Here is a 21,501-nt window from a genome sequence, read left to right as displayed (position 1 = left end):
TGCTTTCTGGAGGCTGGAGATGCAGCCAGTGATAGACTGAAGCCTTAGCCAAGGCCAAGAGTTCAATTCCCACTACCAGAATCCCTCACAAAACCAAAATCTGTTTTTTTTTTTTTTTTTCTTTTTGAACTGAGGTCTTTCCAAGTTACCCAGGCAGGTCTCAAGCTTTTGGGCTGAAGCAGTCTTCTTGCCTTAGCCTCCTAGGTGCTGGGAAAGGTGTGCATCATTGTTCTAAAAGCTAATACGTCTCGTGGCAAGTAGAATAAGGGCCTCTGTGAGACCATGGCCATCTCCTGTGCTGAGGGTCCCCTTGTGAGCCTCAGAAAGTTGCCACTGGTGTGCTGCAAACCCAACCAAAGCCAATGTGAATGTTTTTCCATTAATGTTGCCAGAAGCTCACACATTGGGTGTTCCTCAGCCTCCTCAACCTGTGGCAGTTCATTTCCTCCTTTTACTACCTTGTGCTCTGAGGAGTACCCATTAGCTACTTTGCTGACTATTCCTTAGTTTCTCATGACTGGCCTGGGTTGTGCATTTCTGGCAAAGAGAACCAGAGAAATGAGGTGTGTCTTTCAGTGTATCACCTCACAGTTTCCTGGGATCAGCAAGTCTCATTGGTGGTGATCTGATCTGGTTTCTCCACTTTAAAATTACTAGTTTTCCCTTGGTAGCTATTAAATCTTGTGGAAGGCAGAATGATGGTTCCCAAGATGCCCACGTCCTCACCCATGGAATCTGTGATTTGTCTCACAAGCGAATGGAAGCTGCCAGTCTACAATTGTAAGAGGTGCTTCCTGCATTATCCCCACAGGCCTAATGTCATCACGAGGGTCCTTCAAAGTGGGAGAGACAGGTGTGCAAAAGGCAGGAAAGGATTCCCCTCTGGATCCCCCAGGAGTCGTTAGCTGTGCCAGTACCTGGATTTCAGCCCAGCAAGCCTGAGGTTGGACTTCATTTCTCACCTACAGAGGAATAAGAAAATAAATTCATATTTTGAGCCCTTGATTTTTATTTTTGGCTGGCAATTGAATTCAGGGGTATTCTACAATGGAGCCACATGCCCCCAGCACTTTTTAAAAACTATAATTTTTGAGACAGGATCTCATCAAGTTGCCCAGTCTGGCCTTACACTTTTTTTTTTTTTAAACAACTAATAATTTATTAAAACAGTTTACTTAGGCATCTGCAATGGTGACTTCCACCTCCACTCCTGGCTGGTGGAAGTAATCTGCTCAACAATCGCAGAAGGGCTGTGCAAGTCAATAAGTCCTTGTGGATTCTCATCTGCAGACAATCCTGTCTTGGAGCCTTCACCACAAGGTGTTTTTCTTGTGGTGCTTCTCAAAGTGTTGGTAGGCATGCAAACAGGTCCCCTCACTTTGAGATTCTTCTTTGAGCCTCTGATCAAGTCAGCACACACTTTCTCAAGTGATTTCACATTGCCGCTGGTGAGGGTGATTCTAATTTGGTGAACTGCCATCTCTGGTTCCATGGGTGTCTTTAAATGCCATGGCTGTGGCAGTTTCTTGGCGAGCGAACAGCAGTGAGTCAGGAGCAGAAGCGGGCAGCATGGTGCTCTGTTGTACCCACAACTGTGTAGCTCTCCAAAAAGCTGGCCTAAGGGCTGGGGATATAGCTCAATTGGTAGAGTGCTTTCCTTGTGTGCACAAGGCCCTGGGTTCAATGCCCAGGAAAGAAAAAAAAAAAAAATTGTTGGCCTTAAGCTTGTGATCCTCCTTCCTCAGCCTCCCAAGCAGCTGGGATCACAGATGTGCACTTCTGAGCCCAGCTAAACCACTAAACTTGAAGCAATCTGTTGGAGCAATAATAGAAAGCTAGGAAAATAAGTACTTTAGGGGAGACATTCAGAAACCATGCAAACACTATTTCACCTCAAACTTTTGCTACTTAACTTTAGCAACTATCAGTGGATTCATACCTGTCACAAATAAAGGTGACTGCTTCCTTCTACATTTATTGACTTGTTTTTCCCCCCAGTATTGGAGATGGAACCCAGTAACTCACACGTGATATTTTTCTTAATTGGAATTCAGGAAGAATTGTGCTATTTTCCCACTTACTTGGGGACCACTCACACCCACATGACAGACTGGCAATGCCCCGTATTGTGGCCATAATCCAGCAGTCAGCACTTACTAGTGCTCACATAGTCAGAGCTCTGGCCAGTGAGACCCTTCTGGCTAGTTCTAATGCCTGTTCCACCAAGGCCCATCTTTTTTTGGAGCAAGTCCCTATCTGGGGGTGGGGGGCACTCACTTAACACTGGCTTAGTCTGCTGCAGCAGAAATGCCCATATGGGTGGCTTATAAACAAATTTCTCACAGTTCTGGAAGCTGAAGCCCAAGGCACCAGCCAAAACTGGTATCTGGAAAAGTCTGACTGTTGGCTCAGTGTTGTGTCCTTGTGTGTGGGAAGGGGCACATGGCCTCTCAGTGGTCCCAAAGACCCCACTTCCTATGGCCATCATCTTGAGGGTTAGAACTCTGAAGCAGGAGCACTTAGTGGCACTGCTGATGAAATAAATCCATCCCAAGAGCACTTTCAGTCCCCTCTGCCACAGGGATCATTTCTGGCCTTGTAGGAAACAAAAGTCCAGCTCCATGGCAGGATGGAACAGAGAGCAGAACCTAATTCACCCTTATCCTATAGTGGTCTGGTCTTATTTCCCTCTCATGCCTCCCTGGAAGCTGAGGTGGGCCAGAGTGATAAACAGGGGGACTGGGAGCCAATGCCCGCTCTGGCCAGCTCCCTAGCCTGTCCAGCAGCAGGTGCCAAAATTGCATGAAGTCAACAGCTGTAACACCATCTGTGTCTGTCCCTGCAGGCCTGATCTTGTCCTCAGGGCCACTTCCACCACTCCCCTTTAATCTCATTGGCATTTACTTCTACAACGACAAACACGGAATATTACCAGATAATAACCAAAATAACTGCACGGACAAAAGTTCAACAATTTAACATATATATGTTTTCAATACATATACAATACATATAGTTACAATATATACTTACAAATTCGAAGTATACGTATATTTTTATATATATTCACAGTCAGCTTTATCTTATTTACTTATTTTTATGTGGTGCTGAGGGTCGTTAATTTTTGACGACTTTCCTTCACTGGCTCGAGTAGGTAGATGTTACTCCTCAGACTGAAGCACTACTCTCCTTGTTATGATGTCCTGCAATTAAGTCTGCTGGACACGTCCCACCCCGGCAGCGCTTCTCCTGAAGGGGGCGCGACCATCCCACGCAGGCGTCTGCTTCCTGTTCTCACTTCACCTCGGGGACCCTGCCGCCTTTCACCCACTCCCAGACCCCAGAGAGCCCGGGGCACGGAGGCGCCACCGGCCTCATCCCCCGGGGCGAGCGTCAACTGCTCCCCAGGGCCGACTGCGCCCGCGCCGGGGAAGGAGCCCAGCAGGCGCCGAGGGACGCCTCCCTCCCCAGCGCGGCACCGCGCCGCTCTTGCCGTCGCGGAGAAGGGAAGGAGCGGCGCCGGGGCGTGCTCACCGGCTCGCGGAGACCTCCCGCTCCCCCGACCTTCCGGGCCCGTGAGCGAGCCTCTCGCGCCGGCAGACGCAGAAACCCAAAACCCGAAAATGTGCAGGTCCGACGCGGGCGGTGTGCGGGCGAGGCTCCCCTCCGCCCGGGCCGCCAGGCGGCGGGACCCAGTCCCCCCCGCCCCACGCTGCCTCGAAGGCGGGACCCCCGCGCGCGTCGCGGCCTCCATTGCGCACTGCTGGGGCTGGGTCGCAGATGCGAGGGAGCTGCCGCGTCCCCGTCATACACCGGCAGCCTTCCCGGCGCCGTCCCCCCGCGGACCGTCTTCCCCTGACGCGTCCGCCAAGCACACGGCGCCATAGGGTGCCCGCGGAGGGCAAGCCAGCGACGCGAGGGCCTACAGCAGGCCGCAAGCGCACGCGCGTCAGGGCCCTCCGGGCCTTTTCTCACAGCACCTCCCGCCTCCGCGGCGAGCGCCAAATAAGTCTCTGAGCCCGCCCGGGTAGTGCGTGCGCGGCCCCGTCGCCTGCGTCACTAGGAAGCGCGCGCCCGAACTGCCGCCGCCGCCGCCGCCGCCGAATCCCCAACAAGGAAAGAAGCCCCCGGCCGCCGCCGCCGCCGCAGTTCTCGCTGCCGTCGTCGCCGCGGCCGGGCGTCCGAGCAGGCCGGCGTGGCCCCAGGTAAGCGGCGCCGGCGCTTCCGCGCCCCCCCGCGGCGAGGCCTCTCGCGCCACTCACGCGCCGCCGTCCAGTCAGGGGTCCCTGCGGAGCGTCAGGACGTTACGGCGGGGGGAGGGGAGCGGGGGAGGGGCGGCGGGCGCGCGAGGGCGGCGGCGGCGGCGTCGGCGCGGCGGCGTCAGGCGGGCGGGCGCGGGCGCCGGGCGGTCGGGCGCGTGAAGCGGCGGCGCTTCCGGCCTCCATCTTGCCGTCGCGGGCGGGCGAGGGCGGCGGGGTGCGGGGCCGGGCGGGAGCGGGCTCCGTGGGCGCGGGGTCTGGGGGGCCCGTCTGGGCGCCGCAGCTACGAAGAAGAACCTCACCCACGAGAACGCCGAGACCCTCCGGGAGCCTTACTCAGGCCCGTGGGGGGGACGGGCTGACAGGAATGAGTCCATGGTGGGAGCCACGTGAGTGGCCCAGCGGAGGGACCGCGCTCGCCGGCCCAATCGGCCAGACCCACCGGCGGAGTCGAGTCCGTGGCAGTAGATGGGTCGCTAGGACCGCGTTGATGTGGACCCAGTGGGAACTGCACTGCCAGGAGCCCCGCCAAAGGGACCCAGCGGTGGGACTCTGTGGTCAGGAACCTACCATGGGGACCCAGCAGTGGGGACTGTGTGGCCAGGAACCCACCGTGGGGACCCAGCAGTGCGGACTGTGTGGCCAGGAACCCACCGTGGGGACCCAGCAGTGGGGACTGTGTGGCCAGGAACCCACCCGTGGGGACCGTGTGACCAGGAACCCACCCATGGGGACCCAGCAGTGGGGACTGTGTGACCAGGAACCTGCCATGGGGACCCAGCAGTGGGGACTGTGTGACCAGGAACCCACCCATGGGGACCCAGCAGTGGGGACTGTGTGACCAGGAACCCACCATGGGGACCCAGCAGTGGGGACTGTGTGACCAGGAACCCGCCATGGGGACCCAGCAGTGGGGACTGTGTGGCCAGGAACCCACCGTGGGGACCCAGCAGTGGGGACTGTGTGACCAGGAACCTGCCATGGGGACCCAGCAGTGGGGACTGTGTGGCCAGGAACCCACCGTGGGGACCCAGCAGTGCGGACTGTGTGGCCAGGAACCCACCCGTGGGGACCGTGTGACCAGGAACCCACCCATGGGGACCCAGCAGTGGGGACCGTGTGACCAGGAACCTGCCATGGGGACCCAGCAGTGGGGACTGTGTGGCCAGGAACCCACCGTGGGGACCCAGCAGTGGGGACCGTGTGACCAGGAACCTGCCATGGGGACCCAGCAGTGGGGACTGTGTGACCAGGAACCCACCCATGGGGACCCAGCAGTGGGGACGGTGTGACCAGGAACCCACCATGGGGACCCAGCGGTGGGGACGGTGTGGCCAGGAACCCACCCATGGGGACCCAGCAGTGGGGACGGTGTGGCCAGGAACCTTCCAGGACCGGGCAGTGGAAGCCCCATTCATAGAGACCCAGTGGTGAGAACTGAATCAGTGTGGCTCATGGTTAGTAGCTGTTAGTTCACCTAGTCGATGGTTGCTGACTCTTCAAACACTGTTTTGTCCTACTCAGTTAAAATGAGCTGGTTAAATAAAAACTACCTATAACAAGATCAGCAAACTCCCTGCTCAGAATTTGTTTCTAAAGGCTTTGGGAAGACATCCCTGAGGGATTTGTGTGCCTGCCTTGAGCACTTGCAAAACCAAATGCAGACCCAGCCTTGGAATAACTGCTATGTCTGGGCTGTGAAAGGAGGTGGCGGCAGGTAGCACAGGACTGCCTTTGGGTGTGAGCAGCTGGCTGGTGCCTGTCTACCTGACACTGGATGCCTCCAGAGCTCACTGCTGATAGCTTTTAAAGAAGCTGGAAACTTCACATGTTTTGAACTAATTAAAATGTTTCAAAACACTGAGGATCAAAGGAATTACGCCTGTGGACCGGTGGTCATACCCTCTGCTCTCCATGGTGTCATTTCCTTTTTTTTTGAGTTTTTTTTTTTTTTTTGAGTTTTTTTTGTTTGTTTTGGGTACCGGGGATTAAACCTAACCAATCTACATCCATCCCTTGGACAGGGTTTTGTTAAGTTGCCCACACTGGCCTCCAACTTGTGAGACTCCTGCCTCAGCCTCCTAGTTGGAATCACAGGTGTGCACCATTATGCCTGGCTTGTTTTTTTGTGACGGGGTTTGCTGTGTTGCCTAAGATGGGCTCACACTTGTCATCCTCTTGCCTCAGATTCCCAAGTAGCTGGGATTATAGGTGTGCAACTGTACCTCTGCTTCAAAGGAAAATAGTTTTGATTTGCCAGAAGAAAGTCAAATCTTGGAATGGGATGTATTGGCCAACCGAACACTGGCACTTTTATCTTGTTTTTGTACTTACACCCAAGCATCCCGTGTCTGTCCCCCACCCCCACCCCAGTAGCTGGGGATTGCACCCAGGGCCTTGTACTGGCTAGGTAAAAGCTCTGCTCGTTCATTCTTTTGTATCTGGCTCCTTTATTTGGTATAACGTTTTCAGAGTACTCATATACTAGTAGATATCAGAATTTCATTCGGTTTTGAGGCTGAGTAACTGTGCCGTCTTCTTTTTCTTCGTTCCTGTGTGTGTTTGGGCGTTTCTACTTTTGGCTGTTGTGAGGGCTATGTTACAAACACTGGTATATAAGTATCTGAACAAAGTCCCTGCTTTCAGTTGCATATCTCCTAGTTACTCTGTGTAACTTTGTTGGTGGGAGCAGAGATGAACCCAGGATCTGAGGCCTGCTGCGTGCCACATGTTAGGCAAGCACTCCAGCACTGAGTTGTACCCCACCCTGTTTTCTCTTTGGCTGTCTGAGCTTTTCATCCCCAAATCCAGTGTCATGAAGATGTTGCCCTGAGTTTCCCTCTAATTGTTTTATGGTTTTACTCTTAGGTTTGATCATTTCGAGCTAATTTTTGAGTGTAATGTAAGGTGGTGTGAATTCAGCTTTTATTTCACATGTGGATGAACAGTCATCCACACCTCAGTTTGAAAGACTGTCCCCATTCCCTATTAAATGGTGTTGGCAGCCTTGCTGGAAATCAGTTGACCATATATGCAAGGGTGCAAGTGTCTTTTGCTAGTTTCAGTTTTAAGAAGATTTTATTATTTTTAAAAATATTTTTTAGTTTTAGGTGGACACAATATCTTTATGTTTTATGTGGTGCTGAGGATTGAATCCAGTGCCTCATGCATGCTAGGTTAGCACACTACCACTGAGCCATAGCCGTAGCCTCAGCCCTTAAGAAGATTTTAAAGTGGTAAATCAGCATCCTGGTTTTTGTGTACAGTTGCATGAATTGTTTCATGAGTAGATTCGTGAAGCTATTCTGTGATTAAAGTACAGAGAGACAGCACCCTGGAAGCCTCCCTGGACCTCCCGTTTGGTCATGTTTGCTGTGGGCTGCACCTGTCCCTGCATTTGTGTGGCCTTGCCTAATAGGAGTCCTGGGGTTCTCTCCTGTGGCACCTCCTATGGGGGTGTCTTTTCTACCCACTTGGTCCTTAGAGATTTATCCAGGTTGTTGACAAATCCATAGTTTATTTCCTGCTGCTTGGTGTTCTCTCTTGTGATACTCTCACCTCCTGAAGGACCTTTAGGTTGTTTTCAGCTTTTGACAGGAGTAATGCTGTCATAAGAAATTGTGTACAGGTTTTCAAGTAGATGTAAGTTTTTTTTTTTGGGGGGGGGTACCGGGGATTGAACTTGGGGGCGCATTCAACCACTGAACCACATCCCCAGCCCTATGTTGTATTTTATTTAGAGACAGGGTCTCACAGAATTTCTTAGCACCTAGCCATTGCTGAGGCTGGCTTTGAACTCTTGATCCTCCTGACTCAGCCTCCCAAGCCACTGAAATTACAGGTGTGTACCACCATACCCTGGACCCATCCTTATTTTTTCTTTGGTGAAGTTTCTAGTCAAATCTTTTGCCACTTTTAAAAATGGATGCTGTGTAAAAAACCAATAACAACAAAAAATGGGTGCTGAGTCAGGTGTGGTGGTGCACGTCTGTAATCCAGGAAACATTTGGAAAAATCCAGGAAGGCTGAGGCAGGAGGATCACAAGTTCCAGGTCATCCTGGGCAACTTAGCAAGACCCTGTCTCAAAATAAAAAGGACTGGGGATGTGTCTCAGTGGTAAAGCACCCCTGCGTTCAATCCCTGGTACAAATGAATAAATAAGGAAGTAAAAATAAAATAAAGTTGGTGCTGTATTATTAGTGTTATTTATATATCTCAGATGCAGGTTCTTTATCAGACATATGATTTGCAAATAATTCCTTCCAGTCTGTAGCCTGACTTTTATTCCCGTTTATATTCTTTATTATTTCTATTGTAATATACCTACTTAACTCCACACCCCACCCCCCAATACTGGGGATCAAACCAGGGGCACACTATCACTGAACTGCATCTCTAGCCCATTTAAAAAAAAAAATTAAGACAGAGTCTCACTAAGTTGTTCAGACTGACCTTCAACTTGGGATCCTGCTGCCTCAGTTTCCTGAGGAGCTGAAATCATAGGTATGTACCTTCTGGCTATATACTTAATTTTAAAAAATTAGTAGCTAATCTCTTAGGGTTGTTGTAGGCTCCTAGCACAATTGAGCTGAAGGTATGGTAGGGTTCCCAAAGTCCTTCTCCTCTGCTCTGATTGACATCCCTAGAGTGGGCTACTGCTGTAGCCCATGAGCCTTCTGACCATGCTGTCCCCCAAAAGCTCCCTCCCATGTGGACACCCTGTGGGTTTGATGGATGTGTAGTGACATCACTGCTGTAGGCAGAGAGCCCCCTGCCCCCAAGCCCTGTGTTCCCCTCTCTCCCCCAGGCTGGTGAAAGTGGATCTTTCTTTTTTGGGGGAAGGGGAGTTACCAGGGATAGAACTCAGGGGCCCTCAACCACTGAGCCACACCTCCAGCCCTATTTTGTATTTTATTAGAGACAGGGTCTCACTGAGTTGCTTACAGCACTTTGCTAAATTGTTGAGGCTGACTTTGAACTCATGTGACCCTCCTGCCTCCACTTCCCAAGCTGCTGGGATTATGGGCACGTGCCACTGCGCCCAGCCTTGAACACAGGTCTTTCTACTGTCTCCGTGGTTCTGTCTTTTCCAGAGTGAGGCAGCATGGAATCCTGGTGGGGCCTCCTCTGCCCTCTCTCGATTCAGTAAATGCATGTACATTTCCACCGTGTCCTTTAGCACATTGGTAGCTCATTCCTTTTTATCTCTGAGACCTGATCTGATGTCTGGAACATGAACAAGTTGTCTCTTCTGTGGAGGGGAGAAGCAGGGGTCCACATATATTCTCCCTCCCTTTGGGTCCTGGCTATTGTGTGCCTCCTGTGTTGAAAATCCCATCAGGCAGTGTTACAATTGTTGCATCCAGGGTTACAGGTGTTTAGAGAACTCAAGAGGCAAATGGTTTATTGTATTGATTACTTGGGTTACTCTTCCCTCATTCCTGAGGTTCCAGGCCCCTCTTCATTGGTCCTGATTTCTTTTCTGAACTTCCATTGCTCTCTCTTGGAGAGCAGATGATGGTGACCAGTTGTTTTAATTTTCCTTTACCTGGAAATACCTTTATTTTGTCTTCATTCCTGAAAGATCTCACTGGTATAAAATCCTGGATTGGCAGTCCCCCCCCCCCCCTTCCTTCATTACTCCTCTCTCTTTCCTCATTACTCCTCTCTATCTCCTCTTTTCTCTCTCTGTTCTGTGGCTTGATCCCAGGACCTTGCACATGCTAGACACTGAGCTACATCCCTAGCCCTTCTTATATTTTTTATTTTTATTTTTTTAAAATATTTTTTTGTTATAGTTGGGCACAATACCTATTTTTTATTAATTTATTTTTATGTGGTGCTAAGGATCGAACCCAGGGCCTCACATGTGCTAGGTGAGCACTCTACCGCTAAGCCACAACCCTAGCCCCTATATCTTTTATTTTGAGACAGGGCCTTGCTAAGCTTCCCAGGCTGGTCTTCAACTTGCTGTCCTCCTGCCTCAGCCTCCTGAGTTGCTGGGATTAGAGGTGTGCTCCACCACACCTGAAAACAGTTATTTTAATACATTAAAAATACTGTTCCCTGTGGGGCTGGGGTTGTGGCTCAGTAGTAGAGTGCTTGCCTAGCATAAATGAGGCCCTGGGTTCGATCCTCAGCACCACATAAATATAAAATAAAGATGTGTCCACCTAAAACTAAAAAAAAATTAATATTTTTTAAAAAATACTGTTCCCTGGGCTGGAGTTATAGCTCAGTGGTAGAGTACTTGCCTAGCGTATGTGAGGCACTGGGTTCGATTCTCAGCATCACATATAAATAAGTAAAATAAAGGTCCATCAACAACTAAAAAAATATTTAATCAACAACAAAACACCATTCCCTGCCTTCCAGCCCTTGTGATTTATGAGGACTACTCCATGTTGTTTGAGTTGTCCTGTATGGTAATGCATACTTTTTTTTATCTGTTTCAAGATTTTTCAATGTTGTTTTTGGTTTCTGGCTTGATTATAATGTGGGCGTGTCCATTGGAAGTGTACTGAGTGTTTCAAATGGGCACGTTTATGTCTTTCTAAGTTTGGAAAGTGTTCAGTACTTTGTCCTCTCCCTGGAACTCCAGTGTCACAGTGCTCAGCCTCATGGCTGCTGCTTAACCCTGAGGCTCTGTTTCCTATGTGTTCTAGTATTCTCTGCTGCTCAGGTTTTTTTTTTTTTTTTGTACCAGGGATTGAACCCAGGGGCACTTAACCACTGAGCCATATCCCCAATCCTTCTTACATTTTATTTAGAGACAGGGTCGCTAAGTTGCAAGTTTCTTAAGGCCTCACTGAGTTGCTGCAGCTGGCTTCTAATTCATAGTCCTCCTGCCTTAGCTTCCCAGCTGCTGGGATCCCAGGTGTGCACTGCCACACCTGACTGGATGTTTTCTTCTGTCTCATGTTCTCTTTCTCCATCCTCTCTTATCTACATGCTGCTATAGTACCCATCCAGTGATCTTTTATTTTACTTTGGCCACTGCTTATTTTTCAGTGCTGGGGATGGAACCCAAGGTCTCGCATGTGCTGTGCAGTTGCTCTGTACTGAACTGCATGCCCAGCCCTGGTTACTCTACTCGTTGATTCTCAGTTTGGTGGGTGAAAACTTGGGAGTGCTTGCTTACCCTTGGATGTGATGTGGCACCTGCCTGTCTCTTGTTGACTCTAACATAAACCTCAGAGTGAGCAGCTCTTGAGTGTTTTCCCGTGAGAGGTGATAGGGCTTTCCTGGCCTCTGTGTGCTAAGCAGTTCTGGATCACACCCTGGACACTTGGGTGTTCTGCCATGAGGTCAAGGCTGTGACCCCACCTCCCCGAAGGTTCAGATGCTCTCACTGCAGCAGGAGCTCCACCTGAGCCTGGAGTGCATGTTTGCAGGCCATCTGTGACCATACTCGGGTCAGTCAGTCAGTTTTCAGAGTCTGCAGTGCCCCATCTGAGGCCTGGTCCAAGGTTGGGATGACCCAGGCTTTCCCCCGTGGCTGTGTGTAACCAGTCTCACCTTCCTCCTGTCTACTGTGCCACTCTGACTTCGGGACCCCTTCCTTGTCCTCTGCTAGAAACTTAGGACTGTCATGTGTGCCACCACATCTTGTTACTGAGTCTGTCCTATGCCTGAGGGAAAGCGTACAGTGTGGGCACTCATGCTCTGGGGACTGTTACCCTTAATGGGACAGGGCTTCCCTTTCCTGGGAGTTTTGGTGCTTGCCAGGCCTCTGCCATCATTTCAGGGTTCAGGTAGGGGCTTGGGTTTTGCCTGAGGGCGAGACTGGTGAAGACAAAAGATAGTAATGGTAGAATAATGAAAAGCAGGTCATCCCTCTTTCTTTCTGTCCCATATGGGTTTCCCTTTTCACAGCCACAGAGAGGACTTATCAGGTGGCTTCTGTCTGTACCTGTGCTCAGTCTTATGGTTTGGGCTGCCCTTGAGATCAGCCAGAGATAGAAGGGAGAATAGCAGCTGGATACCCTGCATTAGAGAATTCACACCTGGAATTCTGGTCTCCCTCCCTGTCCTTTGGGGGAGTGTGGCTCCTGTAGGGGAAAAAGAGTGGCTTTTGCCCCTGCCAACCTCAGACCCTGCAGAGTTCCTGCATTGCTACTGCTGCTTGTCAGAGTAGCAGCTAGGAGCTTGGAGGAGGATCTTTGGAGAAGCAGAGAGGCTGTTTGCTGGGTGTTCTTTTGAGCAGACCTGGAGACCACCCTGCCACCTGTGTTCTGCCTTGTCCAGGATTGGGAACCTGGAAGAGTGACGCTGCAGTCCGAGCGTCCTCTCCTCAGAGCCATGGCTACGCCAGATGTGAGTGTCCACATGGAAGAGGTGGTGGTTGTGACGACCCCAGACACTGCAGCCGACGGCAGTGGTGTGGAGGAGGTGAAGACGGTGCTGGTGACCACGAACCTGGCCCCTCACGGGTAAGGCCTAGCCCTGCGCCTGCTGAGGGTGGTGGGGGCTGGGCGGGGCTGCCTGGAGGTTTCTTTGAATGTGGTGGTTCTCAGCCTGGACTCAGCCTTTCTTTAAGTGCCAGCTATAGAATGAACAGCATTGAATGTGAGGATCAGTGAAAGCGTGGGTGGCACAGTAGCTCCTTGGTGTAGCCACCATGTTCCCAGAAATACCTGGCATTTCTCTTGATTAGTGGAACAGTGGGGACAGCTGGAGACTTTTTTAAAGAGGTGAAGGTGAAGCGCCAGTGTCTGCCTTGACATTCCTCATGAGACTGAGTACTTTCCCACTTCTTGGATCAGAGGTCTGCCTTGAGCATTAGCATCCGAGTGAGTGCTGGCTTCCATTTGCCACCCACACGCAGGGTTGTTAGGACGGGTAGATGGCTCCTGCCTGACTGGGGATGAGGCAAGCAGGGTAGTCAGCCTGGAGAGGGCTGCTGAGCCCCATGCTCTTCCCACCAGAGGGCCTAACTCCCAGGCTAAGGCTCACCTTGCCTAGCTCGCGCGTGTGTATCCTGCTGTCTGGGCCTCCCAGGGGGTGTGGACATGCTTTTGTCTCTTCACTCTCTGTAGCTTGTTTTTGCAGTGCTGAGGAGTGAACATGGGGTCTTGTGTGTTCCAGATAAGCTCTTCACCATAGAACCTCTCAGAGGGAGGCTCTAGACCACTCCCTTTTGCTTCGTGCTGCTTGTGTGAGTGGCTTGCTGGCAGCTTTGTGGTGGGGCTGGCCTCAGTCCGCTTTCCTCTGCTGGACACTCCAGCATTGGGCACCGTGCATCCATCTCCCTCCTGGGGCAGAGTGGAGGCTGGTGCCGCAGTTGAGCAGGATTGGCCCCAGAACTCGTGAGTCCTGGGTGCATGATCCTCCCTGTTCTGTGGGTGTGGCCAAGGCCCTGGCAGGCTTCTGGGAGGGCCTTCCTGCAGAGTTACCCGTGAGGTTCTCCTTTGATCTTTGTCAGCACCTTGGCACATAGCTTAGAGGTGTCCTGCACATGCTCTGCTGCTTCCTCCCCAGCCTGACCCAGAGCAGTGCCCATGTCTCCTCACCTAGATTGTGAGTGGCTTGATAAGAGAGTGTCAGAAGTGGCACTGGGTCAGGGAAACCTGTGTGGCTTCCTTCTAGCACCTTGGGGCTGCTGTGGGGAGCCCATTGCCACACCTTCCAGCTTCAGCACTTCTCACCCAGGAACTTGGGGAAGGAGCCTCCAGGGAGGGCCAGCTCTACATGGGAAGTCTCCAGCTGCTGGGGATGATGCCATGTAGCCCACATCAGGGGCCTTCAATATTATTATCTGTAGGCCTTTCTTCTTGGGCTGTTATCTTCTTATACAGTTGTGAACTTAAAGAGCTGTGTCCCCTGTGAATATCCTGCACTCTCTGTAAGTTCTGTGTGCAAGAGAATGGTCATCTGGCTGCTGGTGACAGTGACTGACCCCTGGGGCTCTCCTGAATGTGTGCTTCAGCTGGCACAGGCCCTCAGAATTAAGGTGTTGTGTTTGTTTCCTTTATTTCCTGTCCTCATTAGAGAAAGTGGCTGCTGTGGACCGGCTTTGCTCTGTCAACACCCAAGTTCAGGTCCTTTTCTATGTTGGTCACTTTTGTTGTGTAAGGAACCACCTCAAACTTGGTGGCTTAGGACACAGATATGGATTCTTGCAGTTGGACAAGGACTGCTGCTTTCTGTGGTCTGGCTGCCTGACTGCCCCATGGTGAGCTGGGTTGGTCCTGGAGCCTCAGTCACTATCTGGTTGACAGGCTGGTGTCCTGGTGGCTGTCGTGATGGCTCACCTCTGCCTGCCAGCCTCTTGTCCTCCATCTGGTGGCCTGGACTTCTTTCCCAGGTGTTTTTCTTTCTCTTTCTCCTATACCTCCCATTGCTGAAGCTTGTTACACAGCTGTGCCCTGGTTCAGGGTGGACTAAGGCTGCCTCTGGATGGGAGAGTTGCAGGATGCTGTGGCTGCTTCTGTAGTCTGCCACCATCCTCTGCACAGCCACTCCATTCTCCAGGACTCAGCAGGGTCTTCTCTAGCTGTGGCACCTGGCTTCAGTTCCATAGCCTTGCAGGCCACCTCAGGTCTAGGTGCAGTTGAAACATCTCTTGATCCAGAGATTCTTGAACTGAAACTATAGTTGCTTCCCCTTCCCACACCTAGCATGCAGGGTCAGGCAGGCCACGCACCAGGTAGACAGTCCTGCTCAAAAGCTACATGGTGAGATCTTTGAGAATGGCCTGTCTTTTGGGGCAGAGCCTTTCGCCACACATGGCCTTGAAAGTCCTTGAACCAAGGCCCTCAGCCCCATTGTGGTGGCATTTGCTCAGATGCTGTTTACTTGGATAGTTGTTGTCAAGTGAGAAATGGGAGATGTGAAATAGTTTGACCCCTGGACTCCCTGTAAATTCTGTGTGCAAGAGAATGGTCATCTGGCAGCACTGCAGCTTGGGAGCCCTTTCTGCACTGTCTGGAGGTGTTCTCCCTGAGAATCTCCCATTTTTAGGCACGTGTTCCACCTTCTGAGTTGCCTCGGTGCAGGGTTTTATTTCTGCACCACGTCACAGCAGCTACAGATGCCTCTGCCCCTTCTTGCTTCTGCTGATGGTTCTGTGCCACTCACAAGACTTGAGCATCCACCCTGCACGTCCCTGCATTAGACACTTTTCCTGCATAGTAAATCACTACAAAACTTAGTGGCTTGGCCAGGCGTAGTGGCATACCTGTGATCCTAGTTGCTCAGGAGGCCAAGGTGGGAGGACCGCATCCTCAAGGCCAGCCTGGCAACTTAGTGAGACGCTGTCTCAAATTAAAAAGTAAAATGAACTGTGGAGTGTGGCTCACTGTTTATCTAGCGCATCTGAGGTCCTGGGCCTAATTCCCAGTACTACTAAAGAAAAAAAAAACAACTTGATGGTTTAAAGTAACTAGTGTCTGTCATTTTTTATGGCTTGGTGAGTTGGTCTAGGCCTGGCTACTGGATGTCTGAGTGGCCTCACTGGGACACTTGCCTGAAGTGTCTTCATAGTATAGTAGCAGGAGTGGGGACTATAAAGCCTCTCATGTCCCCTTGTTCAAAGCTGGTCAAAATTTGTTCTTAGTCAAGTCGGGTGAGGAGCAGGAGCTGTTCATTCGATGCTGTTCATTCTCCATCATATCTCTTGATGGAGATGGAAGAGCCATGAGGATCAGAGGCCTTTCCCGGCTGTGGTCCTCTGGTGCCAGATTGCTCTGTTCTGCCTTGATCTTTTCTATAGGTTAGGAGGGGTCCTCTGCGTGCATCTCCTGGGGAGGCACCACATGGCCTCTGAGGCAGGTTGACCTACATGAAGCTCTTCTTTTTTAGTGGGACTTACCTATTTTCTATTAGATTTGCTTTTTTTTTTGCTTTTGCAACTGGGGATTGAATGCAGGGGTGCTCTACCACTGAACTACCCCCTGCCCTTGTTATGTTTTATCTTGAGACAAGGTTTTACTGAGTTGCCCAGGCTAGTCTGGAACATGTACCCTCCTGCCTCAGCCTCCTGAGTCCTGGAGAAGACAGGTGTATGTGGATTTGCCCCTGTGTGTGTGTGTGTGTGTGTGTGTGTGTGTAAGAAGATGGAGCAGAGCTAGTTGGCTGCATTGTGGACACTGCTCTCTTTCCTGGCGGGTGTTCAGGGAGAACTTAGGAGTGCTCCACCTCTAGAGCCTGGCAGGCCTGTCCATCAACCTGCTATAAGCACCCTTGCTGCAGAGAATGGAGCGGCTCTGCATGGTAAGCCCAGAGTGGGCATGTGTACTGTAATGGACATTTTTCAAGTGAAGAGTGAACCAGAATGCCTGTTAATTAGCATCTTACCCAGGGGCCATGGAGGAGTCCTGAGGGCTGTCCTGTGGAAGGCCTCATCCTGTCTGTAGGTGTACCTCTGCCTCTGTTGGCACCAAACCTGGTTTCCTCTGCCATCTCCATCTAATGCTTACTCTTTATTTGCTTGAGGCCAAGGGTATGTTTCCTAGTGACCCCCAGTAGCCTGATAGAAGCTTCCTGCCTTTCTTCCCTCTCCGACTGCCTCTGAGGAATGTGTTCCGCCATCTGCCATGCAGGGCACATGTTCCTATTTGGCCATGTCCTACCCCTGGCTCAGGAACACTGCTTCCTTTTCTGAGTTCCTGCAGCCTTTTTGGAGTTCCGGTGTTTCCAGTAAATATTATTCTTCATATTGGAGTCACTCTTGTGTGAGTATGTCGTGCTGGGGTGGAACCAGGGCCTTGGACATGCTAGCTGGGCACGTGCTCCACCACTGGACTACATCTCCAGCTGGAGTCATTCTTTTTTTAAAAAAAAAAAAAAAAGATGTTGACGGACCTTTATTTTATTCACTTATTTATGTGCGGTGCTGAGAATCGAACCCAGAGCCTCACACATGCTAAGCAAGCGCTCTACCCCTGAGCCACAACCACAGCCCCTGGAGTCATTCTTAACTGCCCTGAAAGCAAGTTTCAAATTTGTATTTTAATCAACTCACATTTCTGACCTGGTTTGTGGTGAAAATAAAACCCCTGAGCCCACTCAGGCTTCATCTAGCCTATCCACATTGCCTCCCCAAGGCTTCAGAAACCAGAGGACTTCCTGCCCCAGACCCTTCTGCAAGGACTGTTTGAGTCCCATTGTTGTGAGTGTGTGAACTGATTCCTGAGGTGGGATGTTGGGTCCAGGGCATGTGCTTTCTAGCTGTAGGCATAACCCCTCACAGGTTTTCCTTTGCAGTGCTGGGCCATTGCTGTGCCACATCCTTGCATCAGTGGTGCTGGTCTGCCTCCTCTCAACCTTCCCCATGTACCAATTGGCCATGCTTCCATGCCAGGACTGTCTGGGTGAAGGAAGCATCTCTTGTTCCTTATTTGCACTTCTTAGGAGTAACGAGAGGTCTTTTTGCAGATTCTCCAAGGCTCTGGTTGAGGCCTCCAACCTCTGCCAGGCTGTAGGGCTGACTGTGGCTCCTCTGTGTGGTAGGGAACCAGCCATTTATCTTACCTATATTGTGGACATTTCTTTTAAGTTCTCTCTTTTATTTTTTTCATACCAGGGATTGAACCCAGGGATGCTCAACTGCTAAGCCACATCCCCATCCCTTTTTGTTTTTTATTTTGAGACAGAATTTCCCTAAGTTGTATATGGCCTTGCTAAGTTGCTGGAGTTGGCTTTGAACTTGTGATTCTCCTGCCTCATTCTCCAGAGCTGCTGGGATTATAGTCATGTGCCAGTGCAACCAGTTTACCTTTACTTTTGATTTGTCCATAATTTATTTTGGGTATAAGATGAAAGTTGACTGTGGTAATTTTTTTTTTCTCTTCCAAAAATTTTATATTTTGTGGGCTGTAGCCTCTTTGGAGTTCAGGTGAGAGTGGCTTGTTGGTAGAGGCCCTGGTTCAATTCCCAGCACTGCAGATAAAAAAAAAAAAGAGAGAGAGAAAAGAAAAGAAATTATATTTTCTGATAATTTGTATAACTGCATGGGATCATTATGATGGAAATAAAAACTTTAGTAAAGAAAGAAATGGAGGTTTAGAATTCCTGCTTTGAGCATTTATACTTCCATAAATCCATTAGGCTGGCCTTGTTTTCCAGTGCTGTTCTGGGCATTAGCGTAAGGAGAGCAGAACACTAGGTGTGTGTCCTTGTGGGGGCAGCAGGCAACACCTCTTAGCACACTGGCCCAGACCTGGCAGCAATGAATCTCTGGAGGAGGCCGAGCTGTTGGCACAAGTGTCCTGAGCACATGTGCTCCAGGTATGCTGGGGCTGTAGGTCATGCTTGGTGCTCTCATGGTCCCTTTCCTTTTTTAAATATTTTTTTAGTTGTTGACAGACCTTTATTTTATTTATTTTTTAAAATATTTTTTATTTGTAGTTGGACACAATTCCTTTATTTTAATGTGGTGCTGAGGATCGAACGCAGCGCCTTGCATTTGCTAGGCAAGTGCTCTACTGCTGAGCCATAACCCCAGCCCTATTTTATTTATTTTTTATGCAGTACTGAGAGTCGAACCCAGTGCCTCACATGCCGGGCAAGTGCGCTTCCACTGAGCCCCAGCCCCAGCCCCTGACGGTCTCTTTTTTCTCTCTCCCACCCCCCCACTGCTCACCAGGGGTGACCTGGCAGAAGACAATGTGGACACAGAAAACGCAGCTGCTGCTGCCGCCGCAGCCTTCACAGCCTCCTCGCAGCTCAAGGAGGCCGTGTTAGGTAGGGAGCCACGTAAGGTGGGCAGCCACGACAGTGGGGAGCTGGCCTTCTGCCTCCTTTGCAGATGCAGGATGGAACAGCCGGCAACTGAAATGGGTAGTACCCAGGGCTTGTGAAGCCCTTTGTGGGCTGGGTGGGGCCCTAGGTCCTCCTGGGTATGGCCAGGCATATGTGATGAACCCTTTCCCTGCTTGTGGCTGGTGGGAGGGCAGGAGGGGTCACCTGTATCTTGCAGCACTCTCCTTTGGGGATTCTCTGTGCCTGTTGCTGATCCTGGCAGTGAGTGGCAGTAGATGGTCTTTTAGCACCCGTGGGACTTGGTGTTACCAGATAAAAAGCCCTCAGTTTCTAAGGTCTGGTTTCCCTAACAAGGTTCCAACTAAAGCTTGATTCATCCCCGTAGGTGACTCTTGAGTCCAGCCACAGTTACTGGGGTTCCTGAACACTGCTGTAGTCTGATGTGCTCTGTAGATCCTTCTGGAGTGCTGATGGGCTGATGAGGACCCTGCCTTTTTGGCTCACTTGGGTCTTCCTGGATTTAGTGTGGGTTTCCAGGTTGACAACCAGTGCTTTCTGCATTGTAAGAAGTACTTTGGAGAGGTCACAACTGATTTTGTGTTTCTGCCCTTCCCTGTCCATGTGCCTGTGAGAAGTGAAGATGGCTGAAGAGGGGGAAAGCTTGGAGGCTGAGATTGTGTATCCCATTACCTGCGGAGACAGCAGAGCCAACCTGATTTGGAGGAAGTTCGTTTGCCCTGGCATCAATGTGAAATGTGTTCAGGTGAGAGCCACCACAGACATTTGCTGGACCCCTATTCCGGGATCCTGTGCCTGGGAGGAGGAGGAAGAAGCTAGGAGCCAGCCTCAAGGACAGGATTGCAGCTGTGGGCACAATGGGGAATGCCTCCAGCAGGAGTAGTTCTCATTTCTGGAGGGATGCAGGTGGAAGGCAGCACTGTGTGCAGTGTATGGTCCTGTGGTGGAGACCAGTTGAGAATGGCTTTGTTTGGCAGACTGAGGTGTGTGCTTTAAAGAGACTCATTCACTGGCAGGGGAAGATGATGAGAAAGGCATTCTCCTCTGGCATTCTGCTTGTCCCTTTCCCAGATGCACCTTATGTTGAAAACAGTTAAAATGTTCATTAAGATTTTCACGAAGCAGAGCCAGGTGTGGTGACACACAGCTGTAGTATCAGCTCCTTGGGAGGCTGATGCAGGAGGATTGCTTGAGCATAGGAGTTCAAGTCCAGTCTAGGTAACATAGACATTCTTAAAAAAAAAAAAAAAAAAGTCATCTGGGCATAGTGATACATACCTATGATCCCAGCAGCCCAGGAGGCTGATACAGGAGGATCGTGAATTCAAAGCCAGCCTTAGCAACTCAGCAAGACCCTGTCTGTAAATAAAATATTAAAAAATCTGGGGATGTGGCTCAGTGGTTAAGTGCCCTTGCGTTCAATCCCTGGTACAAAAAACAAACAAAAACAAAACAAAGTCAAAGATATATATTGTATATGTATGTATATTGAACTCAGGGGCACTTGAACACTGAGCCACATCCCCAGACCTATTTTGTGCTTTATTTAGAGACAGGGTCTCCTTGAGTTGCTTAGTGCTTCACCATTGCTGAGGCTGGCTTTGAACTTGCGATCCTCCTGTCTCAGCTTCCCAAGCAGCTGGGATTATTGGTATGTGCCATAGCACCCAGCCCCCAAAGATATTTTTAAAAAGCATCTTCCAGATGTGTCTTTACACGTGACTGAAAGGGAGAAGTTGTCAGGACCCAGGCCTGAGTTAGGGCAGAGTCCAGCTTTTGTTGGAGAGCCTTGCGTGGGGTGGGTTTCTCAATCTTGCAGGCTGGGTGAGAAGACCAGACTGTCCTCCACTCCCAAGGGATGTGGGGGCTTGATCCCTCTAGAGCCATCTGCCAGAGAGTTCTGCTGAGTATGTCCTTCCAGCCTCACCTTGCCCACAGCAAGGAGGCACTGTCTCCAGGCTGGGCACCAGAGGCAAAGGGTGGCCTGCTGCCATTCACACATGGTCTGTGTGGCCCAGTGGCTTCTGGCTGACAGTCCTCAGGATTTGATAGAGGCAGATGAAAAGCCCTGTTTGCAGGAAAGCATCCTTATATCAGGCTTTAAGTAATTTCCACAACATGCTAAGAAAAGGAGCAGCTCACAGTGTAACAAACCAAAACACTGGACACAAGAAGTGGTCACCCCGAGCAAGTGCCTTCAGAGAGGCTCCAGCAGGGGTTGGGACCCACAGAGGTTTCAGCTTGTTCTGTAATATTGGGTATCGAATCTAGGGCCTCATATGAGATATGTTAGACTGAGCTAACCTCTGGCCCTAAGTGTCGGAATTTTAAGACACAGAACATAAAATAATTATGTTTAATTTATTTCAAGAAATAAAGAGAAGCTTGAATACAGTAAAGAATAAACAAATTTGATGAAAACACAACTAGAAATGAAGAATAGAATTAGAATTAAATACTTGGTTGATTGGCATCAGAGCAGATTAGACATAACTAAAGAGATGACTGGTGAACTGGAAG

At 50.4% G+C, this 21,501-nt stretch overlaps 1 protein-coding gene and 1 pseudogene across 3 annotated transcripts in view; one reads left to right on the top strand and one right to left on the bottom strand.

The window, feature by feature from the left end:
- Positions 1-1,001: 1,001 nt before the first annotated feature.
- LOC114106941 (uncharacterized) lies at positions 1,002-3,809 on the bottom strand (annotated as a pseudogene).
- A 268-nt stretch (positions 3,810-4,077) lies between these two features.
- The window catches only part of Gmeb2 (glucocorticoid modulatory element binding protein 2), a 28,864-nt gene continuing 11,440 nt past the window's right edge, over positions 4,078-21,501 (top strand). The window contains exons 1-4 of one of the 3 annotated variants that reach the window (XM_027954146.2): positions 4,078-4,205; positions 12,508-12,692; positions 18,848-18,945; positions 19,599-19,726. In XM_027954146.2, coding sequence (XP_027809947.1) covers positions 12,562-12,692; positions 18,848-18,945; positions 19,599-19,726 — 357 coding nt within the window. In that variant the 5' untranslated portion in view covers positions 4,078-4,205; positions 12,508-12,561. Of the gene's footprint in view, positions 4,206-8,742; positions 8,764-12,507; positions 12,693-18,847; positions 18,946-19,598; positions 19,727-21,501 lie in introns of those variants that run through there. The other 2 variants (XM_027954147.2, XM_027954148.2) reach the window with 2 other exon arrangements.

This window comes from Marmota flaviventris, chromosome 2 (assembly GCF_047511675.1).
Source record: "Marmota flaviventris isolate mMarFla1 chromosome 2, mMarFla1.hap1, whole genome shotgun sequence".
Lineage (NCBI taxonomy): Eukaryota > Metazoa > Chordata > Mammalia > Rodentia > Sciuridae > Marmota > Marmota flaviventris.
Note: the sequence above shows the minus strand (reverse complement) of the source record. Positions and strands in the feature narration are given on the sequence as shown.